General features: G+C 50.4%; 1 protein-coding gene across 3 annotated transcripts in view; it reads right to left on the reverse strand.

The window, feature by feature from the left end:
- IL3RA (interleukin 3 receptor subunit alpha) overlaps window positions 1-18,376 on the reverse strand; it is a 28,156-nt gene extending 9,780 nt beyond the window's left edge. The window contains exons 1-7 of one of the 3 annotated variants that reach the window (XM_022561886.3): window positions 17,687-18,360; window positions 15,157-15,255; window positions 6,837-6,979; window positions 4,695-4,809; window positions 3,034-3,166; window positions 2,768-2,946; window positions 577-695 (exon numbers count right to left, since the gene is read on the reverse strand). In XM_022561886.3, the coding sequence (XP_022417594.1) occupies window positions 577-695; window positions 2,768-2,946; window positions 3,034-3,166; window positions 4,695-4,809; window positions 6,837-6,979; window positions 15,157-15,220 (753 nt within the window). In that variant the 5' untranslated portion in view covers window positions 15,221-15,255; window positions 17,687-18,360. Of the gene's footprint in view, window positions 1-576; window positions 696-2,767; window positions 2,947-3,033; window positions 3,167-4,694; window positions 4,810-6,836; window positions 6,980-15,156; window positions 15,256-16,577 lie in introns of all 3 variants that reach the window. The other 2 variants (XM_022561887.2, XM_089904875.1) reach the window with 2 other exon arrangements.
- Window positions 18,377-19,076: the final 700 nt, after the last annotated feature.

Genomic DNA, 19,076 nt, shown 5'->3' on the forward strand with positions numbered 1-19,076 from the left:
GATCTGTCCCTACAGAGCATCCTGAGTTTTCCTGTGTAAATCGTTTCTTTTATGACACTTTTAAACATACACACGGGACCCTCCAGTTCTTGGTGGCTAGGATTCCACTGCGTGGCTATATTTTGTTCATCCCTTCCCTAGGGTTGTGTCCTGTTTAGGGACCATTATACACGTAGGTGCTACAAACACTTAGGTCCCATCTTTGGGGGGCTACTGGTTTCATTTCTCGCAGGGGAATTGCAGGCTCTGTGACATACGGTCAGACAGAGTTTCACCAAGTGGCTGTTTCAACCTTTTGCTCTTTTTCTGTAGGGTTATCTTCTGCGTGTTGACAGGTAAACATCCCTCCTCTATCCCAAACCTGACGAAAGTATGCAAGCATTCCCTTCCATATTCTGATTCCTTTCCAACGTCAGCGGTGTCACTCAAACGGCCAAACACTTGGAGTTTTGCTAAAGCTCATTTATTTTACAGTTCCTCTGTTTATTTTGTTTTGAATGTTTCACCTACCCCCAAAGCCCCGGAGTCCAGGGGGATGTAAGAGTATAAGAGATGCCCACCCAGGAAACCGCTTACCTTCTGTATCTGCAGTTCATACTTGAAGTCATCATTAAGGTGACTCCTCACTTGCCACTGCATGAACGAGTAGCTTTGGTTACACCACCTGCTAGTGATGTTGGGAGCAGCTAATACCTCTAGGGAGAAAAAAAACACTTTTATGAGTAAAGCACATCAAAAAAGAATTTCTCCCCCCCCCCCCCGCCCGGAGATACTTTTAAAAGAGGCCTCCTACAAGCTGGGGGGGGTGTGGGGGGGGAAGAGAGGAAAATGTCATTCCAAGGTTAAAAAGTATCAAGAGACAGAGACAAGTGAGAGAAAACTGTTGGGATGATTAGGGTCACTGAGCCTGCGGACCAGCTCAGACACTGGCCCGGGGGGACCCCTCACCCACTCGGAGGCCCTTGCAAAACTTTCTTCTCGTCTGTGCAGGGACACCCCTCAGAGCAGCGCTGTTCTTTTCCCTCTCGGCGATTCCAGGCCCTGGGGCTACGCTTCTCCAGCAGGGGGAGCAAAGCGCGGTCCAGCTGCAAGGTCCCGCCCTCCTGCCCACTGGACCAATCGGCTCTGCTCAGACCCCACCTCCAGGGCAGCTGGCCCCTCCCCGAGCTGCCCGGGGCCAGTCCTGCCCCCATGACTTTGGCCGCCAATCCCACTCCCAAAAGTTCACCCGGAATCTTCTGCCCCCGCCTTGGACTCTGACCGGGTCCCACCCCCTGCTTCCTTCTCACCTGCCACCCCCAGCGTGGGACCCAGCTCCTCCAGGACCCTCGGGCCCCCTCTGTGGGCTGTCCCAGGGCTCCGCCCTTTGCCCTCGCTGGGGTGTTGTGCATCCCTGATTCCGGCTCCTTCAGTTTCCTGAGGGACGGCGTCTAGGTCTACAGGTCTGACCCCCCGCCAGGACCCCACTGGTGTCTTCCCAGGCTCACCATGGGGTGGTTCCCGGTCCCGGGTCCCCCCACTGATGTGCACTCAGACCTCCGGCCGCCTCCACTCCCACTGCCACACGGGCTGGCATCACCCCGCCACCCCTGCTGGGAACCAGGCCGTGGACACCCCACGTGGACAGCAGGGCTGGGGCCGGAGCACAGTGCGGAGTTGCGGGCGGGGCTACACGTGTAGGGCTGCACTCGCCCAGGGGCTCGTGGTGTGTGAGGGACCTGGCATCAGAGTGAGGTTGGCTCCGGGCCGGGGGGACACCACAGACAAAGGCAGGAGCCCCATCCCGGCTTCTGAACCGGAGGCCCCCATCTTCTCCCCTTTTGCACCCACCTCTCCGCTCATATGCTTCCCTGCTACACGTGGACCAGCCAGGGTGGTGAGGGGCCAGGTTTCATGGGGCTTGAAGCTGTCCTAGTTTGGGGGGCAGTGGGGTCTAATTTAAAGTAAAAAGTATTGACAGAGCTTTGCTAAGATGGGTTTTGTGTTCTGAAAACCTGCCGTCGATAGATTCAAACAAAAAGAACAACTATTTTTGAGCTATTTTTGAACACAGGGCCTGGAGAGGGGCGACCCGCGTGAGACCCCCAGCCTCACGGTGCAGCTGTCCTCGGTGGATGGGGGGCACAGCGCCATCTGCTAGGTGTGTTCTGGAAATGCTTCCTTAGGTCCAGGGAACACAGAGTAGCTGCTGTAAGCTAGGTGTCTGTGTCTCCCCAGATTCACGTACGGAAGCCCTGACGCCCAGTGGGACAGCTTTAGAGGCAGGGCCTTTGGGACAGAATCGGGGTTAGATGAGGTCCTGAAGGTGAGGCCCCCATGATGGGATCCGTACCCTCATAATCAGAGCAAGGGGGTGTGGGATGAATTGGGAGATTGGGACGGACATGCGTACACTAAGATGTGTAACACAGATACCTAATGAGAACCTGCCGTACAGCACAGGGAACTCTACTTCGCGTTACAGCAGAAACTAACACAACACTGTAAAACAACTCTACCCCAATAAGAAATAAGAATAAAAAAGAAGTGGGGGAAGAGGCACCAGAGTTCGCTCTCCACTGTGTGAGGACACAGCAAACACGGAGCCACCCGCAAGCCAGGAAGAGGGTGACGTGCCCACGCCCCGACCTCCGACTCCCAGCCCCCAGGACTCTGGGAGAGGAGTGTGTAATCTAAGCGCCCAGCCTGGGGTATTCGGTTTCAGGACAGCAAGCAGCATCTCCACGGAAGTACGGCACACGAAGCAGGGTCACATTTTCTTACTCACCGATTTTGGCTAGTCTATCACTCGTTTCAGAGCAGGGGATTTTGGAACCACTGCTGGTGCCATTCACCAGGAAACGCGTCTGATCCTTGGATAACAGAGAGATGTTGTGAAAACGGCACTGGACGTTTGTCCCTTGCTCATCTGCTCTGTACTGGGAGCACGGCCACTTCTCATAGGAGCTGTGAGGGGTGGGGCTGCGTCATGAGCGGCCCTGAAGCCCTCACTCCAGCCCGGGGGAGCCCCGGCGAGCCCAAGGTCACACCTACTCCAGGTTCTCCAGGTAGAGATTGTACTGCACGTCCCTCGGGGCCTCCCGGCCCACCGCCCAGCTGCACGTCAGGAAATCCACGTCGTGAACCCAGCAGGTCAGGTTTTCTGCAGCCGCCCTGGGATTCCCTTCTGGGCTTGCAAAGAAGAGGGGGAAAAAAAAAAAACTGAGTCCCGGATAAACACCAAGGTCCTACTGTAGAGCCCAGGGAACTATATTCAATATCCTGGGATAAACCATCATGGAAAAGAATATGAAAAAGAATATTTATGTATAACTGAGTCACTTTGCTGGGCAGCAGAAATTAACACAAGGTTGTAAATCAACTATACGTCAATAAAATTTAAAAAAAAAGTTTTTTAAGTGAGTCTCTTTTTAGCGATCCTTGTGAATTCTCACGCGGTTCTAAGAAATAATAGAGGGGCTTCCCTGGTGGCGCAGTGGTTGAGAGCCTGCCTGCCGATGCAGGGGACACGGGTTCGTGCCCCAGTCCGGGAAGATCCCACGTGCGGTGGAGAGGCTGGGCCCGTGAGCCACGGCCGCTGAGCCTGCGCGTCCGGAGCCTGTGCTCCGCAACGGGAGAGGCCACAGCAGTGAGAGGCCCGCGTACAGCAAAAAAAAAAAAAAAAAAAAAAAAAGAAATAATAGACACATCCATGTAGCGCTTACCGTTTCTGCAGTGGTAACAACTCCCGTCCCTGCAAGGCTCCCCGCCCATGGCCTGCCCCCCTGTGACCCTATAAACCCTCACCGGACCCCTCCTGCCCCCAACCCTGCCCACCTAACCCTAAGCCTAAGAAACGCCCAACAGTGTTCTGGAACTTTCTTTCTTTCTCTTACTAGCTACTCCTCAGCTAAAGTCCATTGCCATCAGAACCCTATTTTTAAGAAGTAACATATTTTGGATGAAACCTGGATCAGCTAGAGTCACGGAAGACTTTTTTTTTTTTTTTTGGCGGTACGCAGGCCTCTCACTGTTGTGGCCTCTCCCGTTGCGGAGCACAGGCTCCGGACGTGCAGGCTCAGCGGCCATGGCTCACGGGCCCAGCCGCTCTGCGGCATGTGGGATCTTCCCGGACCGGGGCACGAACCCGCGTCCCCTGCATCGGCAGGCGGACTCTCAACCACTGCGCCACCAGGGAAGCCCCATTTTTTTTTTTTTTAATGAAAGGGGAAAAGAAAAATCCAACAACATAAACTGTATTTCCAACAATTTGGAGCCAGAGTTTATCTTCCTCGTTTTCCTATTCTCAGAAGAGCACAGTTTTGTGATATTCCAACTTCCTGACAAAGAGCGCAGGAGGTGTTCAGACTTGCTACTGGTGTTCTCTCTGTCCAAACCGTATATGGGATCAGACAATCTGTTTGCTTGGCATGAGGAAAATGATAAAACTCTGTTCTCAAACTAAAAAGACAAAACAAAACAAAAAAGCAAAAACACAAAAACCAACAACAACAAAACTGCTCTATGTTTCTACAGCTCCGTTCATTCAGGCAGGTGCCGTGTGTGAAATTGCGTGAGACCCTCCGAGATGGTCTTTTTCCCACGAAGCTATGTCCCTGGAGACCCATCCAAGGTAAAAGCCATTATTTTGGTATTCAGAGCACTAACGGATGATTGAAAGCAAAGGACACCCTGAAAGAGCATCTTCCCCTCACCTTGACTAGGATACTGAATCCACGTGGAGAATGGCTGACCTTTGGTCACCTTGATGCTGTAGTTTGTAGCTTGGCATGACAAGTCAAGAAAACTGCAATACGTCCTTTTCCGTGCCTGAGAGAGACAGAGCAATCTATTATTGCTCTGTCCCTAATTAGTATTACCAATCATAATTAGGGGAGAGCCAATAAAACACTGAGACTTTAGATTTAAAAAAGAAAGAAAGAAAACTAGAGGTTTTCTTTAGTTTTCCTCAACATCCAAAGCCGGAGTCTCGGTATTCATGCAGAGAGAGAGAGAGAGAGGGAGATGGAAATGAGGAAATCACTCACCAAAAGGAAAAAACTATCCTAGAAGGTTCTAAGACAGAGTTGGCAGAATGCCTTGATATTTTGAGAAGATATTTAGCCATTTGGCCAAGAATGTGATGGTAAAGTAGTGACGGACAAACTGGGCAAACAGATAAAAACCGAAGGAAACGGAAATTATTAGATTTAGGAGAAACAAACATTTGTGTAAGACAGGAAAGAAAACTCCCCATTAACCACATGGCTCAGGTGTGAATAGTGTTTATATGGTTATAATAAACTGAATATTTGTCGAGAGAGGAGAGAGTGTGAGCTGGGGATGGCAACTGCTGGGGAGGTGGGTTGTGGGCGTAGGAAATAGAGAGTGAAGCCTCCCGTCCCTTAGGAGAAAAATCAACACATTTTGGCTAAACTGAACGAATCAAGAATTTGTGTTACAGAGAGATGCAGAGGTCTAGGACAACAGCAACAGGTGTAAAAAGGTAAAAAGTGATGTCTCACTGAAAAGTTGCTCTTTTGTTATAACGAACCCCGTACGACTATTTTCCTCTTTAAACTCTGTGCAGGTATTGCTTTGATTTGAAAACAAAAAACAGAAAACAGGAAAAGAGGGCTTCCCTGGTGGCGCAGAGGTTAAGAATCCGCCTGCTGATGCAGGGGACACGGGTTCGAGCCCTGGTCCGGGAAGATCCCGCATGCCGCAGAGCAACTAAGCCCGTGCGCCACAACTACTGAGCCCACGTGCCACAACTACTGAAGCCCGTGTGCCTAGGGCCGTGCTCCGCAAGAAGAGAAGCCACCGCAATGAGAAGCCCATGCCCCGCAACGAAGAGTGGCCCCCGCTCGCCGCAACTAGAGAAAGCCCGCGCACAGCAACGAAGACCCAACACAGCCAAAACTAAATAAATAAGTTAAATAAAAAAAAAAATTCTCGGTTCTTCTGCAACATTTGTTCTTGCAGATAGAGTTTAGGGTCAACTGGCCAAACTCCATTAAAATCCCATAGGGGTTTGTCATGAACTGGATTGTGCCCTACCCCCCCCCCCGCAAAAAAAAAACCCCTCATATATTGAAATCCAAACCCTTAATGGAAATGTATTTGGCGTTGGGGGTCCTTAAAGAGGGGATGAAAGTAAAATGAGGTCATTAGGGTGGGTCCTGATCCCATAGGACTGCTGTCCTTATGAGAAGAGGAGATCAGGACACAGACACACACAGAGGGACGACCACGTGAGGACACAGGGAGGAGACGGCCGTCTACACGCCCAGGAGAGAGGCCTCGGGAGGAAACAGCCCTGCCGACACCTGGGATCTCAGATTCCAGCCTCCAGGACTGGGAGAGATACATGTCTGTTGTTTACGCCGCCCCGTGTGCGGTGCTTTGTTACAGCAGCAGCCCAAGCGGACTAACATAGGGTGTGATTTGGATTGTACTCAGTTGAGAGTCATTTGAGGGAACCAAGGTTCTTCCCAAGGACGCGGACAGGTGCGCGTGCTCAACGGTTGGCATTCTCACCACGGCCTGCCCATGGGACATGTCACAGTTCTCACGCCCTCTGAACCCTCTGACACAGGAGGGGATTTGAGTGGGGGGCAAGGGATGGTGGAGGGGGACAGTGTTTCCCGAGGTCTCACTTTCAACTGGGCTTGGTTCTCTACCTGCAGTATCTCAGCCCATTTCCACACCAACCCTCTCCGGTGGGTACCATTCTGGATGTCTTACAGATCAGGAGCCCCAAGCCGCAGTGCCCGTAAAGGACCCCACATTCCACAGCTGAGCCCAGGAGTAGAACCCGTGTCTCTGTGATGCTATGTACAGGGAAGACGGTTTACCTTAGTGAAAGCTTTTGAATTGATGAAACACATAATTTCGGAAACGTTTCCATGGAGGTCCCAGGTCAATCTTTTTCTTTCTGGCTCCATCCTTAGGTTCTTAATTGGTGGGTCTGGATCGGAAATGTCTATAGGGTAAGGGTCTGGAGAGAGGCACACAACGCTTAAATTTGTCCTACTCAGTTACCCCTTGGGAAGTTGAGTTCCACACGGAGAAGTGGTTGCCTGAAGCAAGCAGAGGCCCCGAATCTGTAGTACCTTAGTGAGCTCACCAGCTCACCCTCCCAACAATGGGGGAAGAGAGTCAGAAAAGCAGATCACTGCTGCCGTCCGCGTTGATGGGAAATGTACCTTTCTTAACCATGTATGTCAAAGAAGGTCGTTTTCACTGAAAACCAATTCAGGCTGAGAGAGTTGGCTCAGTGTCTGTTCTACAGACTGAGAATTCGGAATGCTTTGCAAGTTGCAATAGAAATTTTAATGTAGGGACTTCACTGGCGGTCCCGTGGTTAAGACTTCGCCTTCCAATGCAGGGGGTGCGGGTTCGATCCCTGGTTGGGGAGCTGAGATGCCACATGCCTCGGGGCCAAAAAACCCAAACATAAAACAGAAGAAGTATTGTAACAAATTCAATAAAGACTTTAAAAGTGGTCCACATCAGAAAATCTTTTTAAAAAAAGAAGAAATTTTAATGTGATATATTAAAAATATATAAAAATATATAAACTTATATATATAATGGAATATATATTTTCATAAAGTAGGAGACCTGATCTTTACACAATGATATTTATGTTCTTACACAGAGTGCCAGAGGAATTCTCATCTTCTTGGAAAACCACCCAAAGTGCGTACATCTAAATACATTTTGAAGTGTAATCAAAGCACATATATATTCGTATGATGCTGTCAATGGGGACGGAGGTCAGAGTTTGCAGACCAAAGGATTCCACGTGTTTTATCAGTGACTTGCTTCATGAAGCGATCACATAGAACCAACAACTCAAAGCTATAAAGGTCCATCAGACATTTCTTCAGCTGTTATCTGTGACCCCTCATTTAGAGGATTTCCCAGAAATGACTGTTTATAAACCACAAGCACTGTGATCAGTTATCAGGATCAACAACCTTAGTTTGACAAGCAAGACCAAATCCTATGAATATCCTGGTTTCTGGCATTACGGTCTCCCAACCTATAAGGATAATTTATTCCTTAAAAAACAACTTCCCTAGGGAAACTTCTTACAAGTGAAAATGTAATTTTTCATGGATTCTTATGCCTCAGAATTTATATTCACTTCTTCCAAAACAACAGTAAATAGCATTAAAACAGCTATGAGTGATGCTGTAGGAAATACGTTTAGCGTATTTTTATTACATTTAAGTTTGTTTTTAATTTTTATAGCTTTATTTACAACTTTAATTATTTTACTTTGTTTTTGTTTTTTTTTTTTTTTTTTTGCGGTACGTGGGCCTGTCACTGTTGTGGCCTCTCTCGCTGCGGAGCACAGGCTCCGGACGTGCAGGCTCAGCGGCCGTGGCTCACGGGCCCAGCCGCTCCGCGGCATGTGGGATCCTCCCGGACTGGGGCATGAACCCACATCCCCTGCATTGGCAGGTGGACCCTCAACCACTGCGCCACCAGGGAAGCCCACAACTTTAATTATTTTAAAATTAAAATTTTAAAATAATCTAATATGAAATGTACTTATATAAAATTATATATATTTATATAAATAAGTCCATATATATTTAAATCACATAACAAGGGAGTTTTCTGTCACTATGTTTTCCGTAAAATCGACCTGTGCTCCCTTAGAGTGGTTATTATCTACCCAGTTACAGTTGTGCTTACAAATAAAAAAGAACTTTAATGCAAACAGAAGAAAGTAAAAGCAAATCTGTAAAGACAAAATGAAACAAAATCAATGCAAATACACATAAGAGTGTTTACTGCAATATACTCGTGACCCTCCAGTACTCTGAAAGAAAAGGGACATAGTGTTCTCAACCCTAGAGGTTTTGAAAAACTATAGATGGTGGGAAATACTCTTCCAGTCATGATAAAGTAGTCTCAGCTGTATCTCTCACCATAAGCCCCTAGAAAACGGCCAAATATATAAATCGACTATTTTTAGACTTTCTGAAAACTAAGACAAACAATTCTGAGAGTGTATTTTGGGGTGGGAGACATTCACAATCCAATGGGACAAGGTGGAGATTCCTTGCTGAACACTGAGAAGTCAGTAAAGACCCCAGAAGAGTCATGCCTTTGTTGTCGGAGAGAAAAAGCTAAAGGTGACTCACCTTGAAAAAGCTTCAAAACAAGGTGACCCACCAATAAAGGAATGGCCTGCTGAAACAAAACTCACCATCTTTAAAGAAGGCAACCAAAGCAGACCCTCACCAACCCATCCTTCACAATATCCAGCACCCAGTAAAAAATTACTAGACACGCAGAGAAGCAGGAATGTGTTGGCTGTGACCAGAAGAAATATCAGGTCATAGAAATCGTCCCCTAAGGGGCCGATGATGAAATTAACAGAGACGTCCATTAAAACAGCCACTATAAACATGTTAGAGGACGTGAAGGAAAACATGAACACTATGCAGTGAGCAATGGAAGATATAAAGGAAGAACCAAACGGAATTTTTAGACGTAGAACATATAGCATCTGAGATGAAAAAATTCACTTGGATGAACTGGAAGACGATGGAAATGATCTACGCTGAAGCCCCCAAAGAAAAATATTTGAAGAAATTGTGGCCAAACATTTTCCTAACTTAATGAAAATTATAAACCTACAGGCCCAGGAAGCTCAAAAACCCTATACCTAGGATACACAGACACACAGGTACCAACAAACACAAACGCTAAGACGCATCGTCCTCAAATGCCTTTTTAAAAAGTGGTGTCAAGAAAATCTTAAAAAACCGATGGAAAAAAGGCACCGCACCTATCAGAGAACAAAGATAAGAATTTCTGCTGATTTCTCTTTAGAAACAATGGGAGACAGAAGGTAACAGAACGACTTCTCCCAATGCTGCAAGAAAACAGTACAAATCCTGGTCAACCTAGAATCTATATCTTAGCGATAAATGGAAGGTGAAATATAAAGACTTTTTATAGTGACGAAAAGTGAAAGGTTTTTTTTTTTTTTGTATTTTTGTATTTGTTTGCTTTTTTGCTAGAAGAGCAGGTCTGTAAGAAATGTTTTCAAAAAAGGCTTTTCTGGCTGAAGGAGAAATCAGCAGATGGACACTCACGAAGGAATGTGGAACCAAGGTGAGCAGAGATGCAACAAAAGCATACCAGAAATAGTAGAAATGTAGGCAAACATGGAAAGCTTTCCCATTTTTTTAAGGTTTTAAAAAGATAATTCTTTAAAAGAAAATATTGTATTGTGTATTGTGGGCTTATAGAGATGTAGAAGTACATGTGTGACATGGCATAAAGGATGAGGCAGGAAGTAAACGTATACTGTTTTGAGATCCCTATGTTCTATGTGAAGTAGAATAACGTTATTTGAAGATAGTGTGTACTGAATGAATCATCCCAGAGGAACCGCACAAGCCGTGGAACAAAGAGGGCTAGCCCAAAAGCCAATGGTGGAGAAAAACACAAAAACAAGAAAAGCACTAAAAAAGTAACTGAAAAGAAGTCAGGAAAGGAGGGGCGGAAAAAAGAAAAAAGAAAAACTGAAAAAAAAAAAAACAGCAAACAAGTAGCAAAATGGTAGAATTAAACTCAATCATCTTAATAAGTTCATTGCATGCAAATGGTCTAAACACTCCAGTGAGAAGGAACGTTTGTCAGACTAGATTTTAAAAGTACCCCACAGTATGCTGTCTGCAAGAAACGTACTTTAAATATAGTTTAAATGGCAATAATAGGAAAGCATATTTTATGCAAACTCCAATTGTATAAAACCTAGGATTTTATCCCAGGATTTTATTTCCGGGGGTAAGAAGGGACCATTTCAAGTGACTAAATGGCCAATTCATCCTAATATATGTGCTCTCAACAGTCATTTTGAAAATACATGAGGCATAAGTGCCACCTCCCTCTCTAATAGAACAGATAGAAAACGGGAGGGATATACAGGACTTGAACAAAATATCAACAATTTGACCTAATTGACATTGTGGGGACATTCTAACCAATGACGGCAGGGTGCACATTTGTTTTTGTTTTTTTTGGGGGGGCGGGGGGCGAGCCACACGGCTTGTGGGATCTTAGTTCCCTGACCAGGGCTGGAACCCGCGGCCCCTGCAGTGGAAGTGCAGAGTCCTAACCACTGGACCACCAGGGAACTCCCAGGATGCACATTTTTATCAACTACAAACAGAAGATTCATCAAAATAGACCATGTACTGGCATGGGAAGTGTCAGTCCTTTTAAAAAGGTTTAAATCATTCACTGTGTATATATTCTCTGACTACAATTCTCTCTTGATTAAATTCAAGATCAGTCTTCTAAAATCTGGAACACACCAGATATTTGCAAACAAAACGACATACTGATAAATTACCATATGCGTCTTAGAAGAAATCACAGGAAATGTAGAACATATTTTGAACTGAATGAAAATGAAAGAAAAAAAAAGTGCGATGGAGCTACAGCAATGCTTACAGGGAAATTTATAACATTACATGTTTATGTTAGGAATAGAGTTTAAATTCAAGAATCAGTTTCCACATGAAGGCGTTAGAGAAAGAAGAACAAATTAAATTGAAAAGAAATTAAACCTAAAGCAAAATCCCTAAAAAAAAAAAGGGAACAAAAAAAAATCAGTGAAAAAGAAAATGGAAAAACTATATAGATTGTCAAGGAAACCAAAAGCTGGTGCTACACAAGAGACAATATAATTGAAAAACCTCTCTCTCGCTACACTGATCAAGAAAAAAACAAAAAAAGACCAATTTTAGGAATGAAAGAGGGGACACTGATACACATCCTGAAAGACATTGAAAGAAGAATTGGGGGTAATTTGAACAAAAGTTATGCCAATACCTTCAACAATGTATGACATGAACCAACTTCTTGAAAGACACACATTAGCAGTACTGACATAAGTGGCAAACCTGAATAACCCTGTAAGTATTAAAGGAATAGAATATATAATGAAAAAGCTTCCCCAAAAGAAAGCATCAGGCACAGATGGCTTTGCGGCTGAATTCCACCAGCAGTTTAAAAAAGAAATAGTAACAATGTGCAGAAACTTTCCAAAAACAGAGGAAAGGCGGGAAACATGTTCTGACTCACTTTATGAGGCCAGCGTTATACTGATACCAAAATCAAAACGTTAAAAGTAAACTGAAACCCAAAACGCCTTATATTCCTGGACACAAAATTCCTTCACAGAATACTAGCCCATAAAATCAGGTAAAGTACAAAAGTGGTAACACCTCCTGACTCAACGGATTTACTCCAGGAATATTATAAGGCTATTTTAACCATCGCTATAATGTGCCCCTTTAACAGAAAACTGGTGATCTTATCACTAGAAGCAGGAAAACCTTTTGACAATGTTTAACACCCCTTTGAGACGAAAAACTCTCAGCAAACTAGACAGGGACGAAAACGTCCTTCCCCTGATAAATCTATGAAAATCCTGGCGCTAATTCAGACTCAGTAGGGAAGGACTAACCACTTCTCCGTATGATTCGAACAAGACAAGGTGTCTGGTTTCAACGCTTCTATTCCACCGCGTCCTGTACCCACGGCCTCTCTAATGCACTTTGACCAATGTTGTAGTTTTAGGGCGCTTTGGGGGGAAATGTTAGAACGGTACAACACGCTCCCTGCTTCCTTCAGCGTTTGGCTCCTAGAAAGCTACTCACTTCCTGCCTGTGGTAAGTGACCCCAGAATACCCATGGGCCTGAAGCCACCACAAAGGTGGCAGCAGCCTCAGCCCAGTACAAGTGGGGCAGACAAAGACGGGAAGCGGGGGTGGGAGCCTCAGGCGTGGAGAAAGCCCCTCCCCTTCCAGACCTCCTGCATCTCCCGGGCCCTCTGGTCACCAGGTGTGGCCACGTGACTGACTTGGAGTCCAGGAAATGGACAGAAACAACGTGTGGTCCTTTTAGCTTAGACCTCTAAGAACTCCCGTGTGATCCGTCTACAAACTCCTCCAAGGAGATGATGGAGCTTCCCAGGTCCATCCGTATGTAAGGATCCCGGGTCTGTACATGGAACAGAACCACTTGGGATGGACTGAACTGTGTCCTTTCTCCAGCCCTCCCCAAATCATGCTGGAGTCCTAACCTCAGAATGGGACCTTAGCTGGAAATAGGGTGAGTGCAGATGTAATTAATTAAGATGAGGTCCCGCTGCCATACTGTGGCCCTAACCCAGTCCGACTGGTGTCCTTATTAAGAGGGGAAATTTGGGTACAGGTACACACCCGGGGAGAACCCCCTGTGAAGACAGGAGGGAGGCGGCCACAAGCCCAGGGACGCCTGGAGCCCCCAGAAGCTGGAAGAGGCGGGAAGGACCCTCCCCTGGAGCCTCTGGAGGGAGCGCGGCCCTGGGACACCTTGACCTCAGACGTCTGGTCTCCAGGACTGGGATAAATAAATGTATGTCACTCAAGTCCTCCAGACTATGGTATTTTGTTAAGGCAGCCTGAGCTGAGTAAGCCAGCGGTCCCCAGAAGAACGATACCGATGCCCCAACACACACACCACACACACACACACGCACACACACACACACGCGCGCGCACACACACACTCACACACGCACACACTCGCGCACACACACACGCGCGCACACACACACTCACACCATCTGAACTCCACTGCTCTTTGAGGAAGGAGCGAACTTCTCATGGTTAGGCAGTGCTGTGGCCATCACAGCGGCACAGGGTGCCATGCCTGATGCAAGCGCCCAGCACCCATGGTGAGGGGGTGTACCCTGCTCCCGTTGCCTGAAGCGCTGCTCCACATGTGCGTGTTGTGCGAGCTGGACAGGAAGCTTGGTCACTGTCCCGGGTCCACCGGTCACTCAGCGAAGCCCTGATGGGAGGGGCTTCTCTGCAGACCCTCCCCAAGGCAGCATGCCTGCCTGGAGGGCACCATATCTCTTGTACTCCTGTAAGCATCCAGGTCTTTGCACCCCGAGTTGGGCGCCCTCACTACTGGGCGCCCAGGAAACGTAGACTCTCCGTACCCCGGGGCCGAGGGCGCGGCTCCCCTTGGGGGTTCTGCTGCCTGGTGGTGGGCGCTCTCCACCAGCAGCAGACTGGCTCTGCACCCTGCCCCACCTGGGATATTCTCTCCCAGCCACACCCGTCACCCGAAGTCAGCCGGACACTGACGGTCAGAGGTGGGCACGGCAGCTTAAGAACCTACATCACTGTCTTTTCGCCTCCTTATCGTGTGTTACGGTCGGACTTCACTATCATGTCGTGAATTGTTTCCTACCCATCACCACCGTGCTTGAAGATGGTGGGAACTTCCTGGACGCCACGGAGACCCTGGTTTGCACCCTACCCCCCATAAATCTCCGTTACAAATGTGAGAAAAACAGGATGGAGTTGCCCCCAAAGCATCTCACTCGTTGCTTATCTGCCTGTCCAAGCTCCAGACGACGCATCTCTCATGACACCTGGATTTTTATCTCCCGGTCCCGGAGGCCGGGATGCTATAGGATTGGTTCTTCCCAGAGACTCAGAGGGAGAATCCGTTCCAGCTGGAGAACCTCTGCAGCTTCTGGGAGCTGCCCCGCCCCAGTCCTAGGCGTTCCTGCACTTGTGACTGCATCACCCCAATCTCTCCTCTATTGCTACCTAGCTTCTCCCTGTGTCCATGCCTGGGTCCAAATCTCCCCTCCTCATAAGGACACCCATTGTTCTGGACAGGGATCCACCCACGTGACCTCATCTTAACTCAGGGACGTCTGTAAAGACCCTATTTCCAAATAACTCCGGTTGACAGGTTCTGTTCGTTAGGACTTCAGCGCATGAATCTGGCGAGGACGGAGTTCAGCCCATCACCCTAATGTTTGCACGGGGTTCTTCCGACCCAGAGAGAGGGTGACAATAAATCCAAGCACACTGACGGGTCCCAGCGCCCTAGCTACACCAAGAGCTCTGGAGGTAGTGTCTTGACCATATCAGCATGAACATCCTGTCTGTGAGGTACCAGTTTTGCAAGATGAACCCACCGGGGTGACTGAGGGGAAGCCTATGTGGGAAGTGTCTGCACTATCTCTTATGGCAGCCGAGTGACTCGACCGTGACCCCCAACGTAAACAGTTGCGCTGAAAAGCAACACAGCCCCAGGGACCCACAGACCGCACGCGGCTTTTCCTACCGTGGTCCGGTGGCAGCAGGCCGGAGACGGGCACCAGGAAGACCGCCAGCCAGACGAAAGCCATGGCCAAGGCAGCTCCCACAGGAGGGCGGGCGCCAGCTGGAGGAGAAGAGACAGTGGCCGCATGGGGTGGCTGCAGGGAGGGGGCTGAGCCCCCAGGGCTGTCTTGCTCCGAGCGCAGGGAGCTGCTTCCGGGAGGAGAGCCTCCCATGTGTGTGCACGTGTGTGTGCATGTGTGCGTATGCGTGTGTGCACGTGTGTATGCATCCGTGTATACCGCATGCCTTGTGCATGCGTCTGCATGTGTCTGCACATATTATTTGTGTTTATGTGTCTGTGCACTATGTATGCACATGTGTGCACGTGTGTATCTGTGTGTATATCTCTGCGTCTTGTATATGCATCTGTGTGCACTGCATGTCTCTATATGCATATGCATGCATGTGTTGCACACATTACATGTGTTTGTGTGTCTCTGTGTGTGCTGTGTGTGCATACGCGTGTCTCTGTGTGTATGTGTGTGCACACATTACACAGGTCTTTGTGTGTCTGTGTGTGCATGTATGTCTGTGTGCATGCACGTGTGCACTCATGTGTGCATGTGTGTATCTGTGTGTATTGCGTGCACACATTACACAGGTCTGTGTGTGTATGTGTACATGCATGCCTGCGTGTATGCAGGTCTGCACATATGTGTCTGCGTGCATGTGTGTGTGCGCATGTGTGTGTGTGTGTCTCAGCCTCTCTAAAAAGCTCCCGCCCCGGGGTTTGAGCTCACCCTTGGCTCCAGCCCCATCCCGGAACCCAGAAAGCACCCTCCACGCAGCACCAGGAAACACTGGGCTCACAGAACAGTGGAAGGAAGTTTAGTTAAGAGCATGAAGTACAACGCAGTTTCCTGAACAGACCGAGTTACGGTCACTAAATCCCGTGCTGTCTCATCGTTCCTGCCAGAGCTTTTCCCCAGGTCCCCATGAAGCCCCCCTCTGCAGGCCGGCTCTCCTGGACCCTCCCCCGGGGGTCCACCTTCTGCACCTTCCGGGCCCCAGCGGCAGGGTCTCCCGACGGACCCCACCCATTCCCCCCCCAACCTGAGTCACTCATGCAAATGCCCTTGGCGCCTGGAGGCCGACCCGGGGCTGCCACCCAAGCAGAGCCTTGGACCCTCAGCTGCCTCGGGGGCCACATCCGCAGGCTCTCTGTGCCGGTCAGGGTCGCCCAAAGACCTGACCGCCACTCCCCGCCATCCCACCTGGAGCATCTTGGCTGGGATTGAGAGGGGGTGCCCAGGACGCACCCTACCTCTTTCAGGGCCTGTCCAGCACCCCCATCATGAGACCCAACCCAGACTCCATCCATCTGGGGTCTCACCTGCTCCCCCATCCAGGTCTGGGGCTCCCACAAGATTCCCCAGGACTGACCTGGTCCCCCAAAAGTGCCAACTTTCACACAGATTTGACACCAGAAGCCGACACCCAGGGTCCTTCTTGCCAAACTGGGTGGAGGGAAGCCCGAGAGACCCCTTTCCAGGACAAGGCAACGGGTCAGATCCGGAACTGCCCGTCACAGGGAGGCGTCCCGGGACAGATGCCAAACCATCCATCTGTGGTACAGGGATGAGGGTGAGGAGGGCCAGGCGTCGGGCACAAAGCTTCAGGGGAGGTGCCTCCCAGCCAGGCCTCACGATCCAGAGCAGTAAATGCCGTGCTCACAAAAGGTCCAGGCGCGGATCCACGGGGAGAAGAAGAATATCGGATGAGCACGGCCTCGGGCCCCTCTTTGATTGATGAAGACGGGCCCCTGTGGGCATCGAGGCAGGGGTGGGTGTCTGTTCCTGGCGTCTGCTCAGGTGAGCCGAGCCCCACAGGTACACACGGCTCCAGCCTCGCGACACTGAGCCCACCCACAGGCATCTCTCCTCGCTCGGAGAAGCTCACGTCCTTTAAACACCCACATTGCATGAGGGTCATCGACGTATCCTGCTGCCCCCAGATCGCGAAAGGAAGAGGCGTGCCTGGGCAGAGTCAAGCCCCCAGAGGCCGGGGATGTGGTCGGGCTCAGCAGGATCGGGGCGAGGTAAGGGGCCTTGGGGCTCTGCACCCCGGCACCTCGCCTGCCTGCATCTGGGGGCAAATGTGAGCCTGCAGGAGTCGGGGGCACTGTGATTGGGGGAAGCCTCTCATCCGGGGAGAGCCACTCCGAACCGTTCATCCATTCGGCCAACGCATAGGACCCGGCGCAAGACACAGAGGTGGTCAAGACCCCCGGGCATCCAGCCTAGTACAGGGTGGCACTGCGGTCGGATCCCGTAACCGGGGTCAGTGACACACTCAGCAACCTCCTTGGGCATAAAGGCTTTGAATCGTTGTGTGTTGCCCCGGATGACACATCTCAGCGGCCACGAGCCACGTTCAAATCCTGGGGGGTCCCGCCCCTGCCCCCGGGGCTGGCGGTCAGTACTGAGTCTCCAGGGACAGCAGTCGAGGACGCTGCCTGCCTCCTGCCCCCCAGCCCGGCCCCGGGGTCTAACCTGGGATGCAGAGCACGGTCTGGCCGGAGAGAGGCAGCCTCTCCTGGTGCTGGTCTAGCTGGCCTGGGGGTGGGCCCCGAGCTCTCCTGGCTTCTCAGCTGTGCTGCAGGCAGCCTCCCGAAAGAGAAAGAACCTTGTTTCTTCTCTCATCAGTGTTTTTATAGCCTCCGGGGTCAGCCCCACCCCTAAAAACTAAGCCCCAGTGAGCCGGGGAGGCGGGGAGAATGTGTTGAGGGTGTGACCAGGTCCAGGAGCCCTCTGCACCCCTCAGCTCAGAATTACGGTCTGGGGTCAGGAACAGGACTGCAGCTCTGTGCTCTCCTGGAAGGAACACCCTTGCTTTCAAAGTCTGCTTTTCCCGTTCTCACTTCTGTTTGTAGGTTCCTCTTTGTCACAATCCTAGTGGCTTCCCGCCATTCACCCCGGCTTGGGCAGTTTCCTGGAGCCGTGTCGTGGGTAAAGCCGGTCAGCGTGAATGGCCGGGGCCCTGGCCCCCTTCCTTCGAGGTCCCATTGGAATGACCGCTCGTGCCCAAGGGGACAGGGAGGTGACCCCGGGCCCCCGATGCGCTGGCTCAGTCTCCATGGGACCGCAGACCCCTCAGCCGCCCACTCTGGCGCCCCCGGCTCCGTCCCCATCAGCGGTTTAGTGCCGTCAGACAAGCAATGACTAATTTCAGAAAAGCCCCCACACAGCCGGGGGCTGGCGGCGTGGGGAGCGTGTGTTGTGTGCCTGGAATCCAGCCCTCCATGTGGGGAAGGAGCTACGGGGAACAGAAATGGGGAACCGGGAAAGGGGGTGGGCGAGGCCAGGGCACGGAGCAGCTGGGCCGGGAGAGACCAGAATAGCAGCCCGTCCAGCCAGCGCCTAGCACCTGCCACGCGGCCCGGGGGCATGGCCGGCTCGGCGAGGAGGGCGGGGTCGGCAGCGCCTCCGCCCCAGGAAACCTGTGGCCCCGTGGATGGCAGACAGACGACAGCCCAAGGCCGCATGCCCGTCGGGCGCCCGACGGGGCTCCCGGCCGCCGGGGGAGCTCCTAGGGACCTGCTGAGGGGCGGGACGCCCCCCGCGGGATGCAGTGGATCAGTTCCCGGGGGGCTGCTTCCCTGTGGCCACGGTCACCGCCCAGCAATGCAGCCCCTAAACCCCCTTCCCACGCGGCCTCCGGCTGGGCCCGCGTACCAGAACGCAGGCCACGGCACAGAGCTTCGACCGGCCCGTGGACATAAAAGTGATGGGCTCCCACCCTTATCATCCAGGCGCCCGGGCTTCCCATCCTCCCAACAACGTTTATCAGGCAGGGTTTGGCCATGAGATGACGCTTTTTGGCTACATGTCCTTCAAACACCACAGTAAAATGCTAACAATACTAGTGACTGTGATTCTATGA

The sequence above is a fragment of the Delphinapterus leucas genome, chromosome X (genome assembly GCF_059928025.1).
Source record: "Delphinapterus leucas isolate spDelLeu-1000000601 "Yukka" chromosome X, BTC_Dleu_Yukka2, whole genome shotgun sequence".
NCBI lineage: Eukaryota > Metazoa > Chordata > Mammalia > Artiodactyla > Monodontidae > Delphinapterus > Delphinapterus leucas.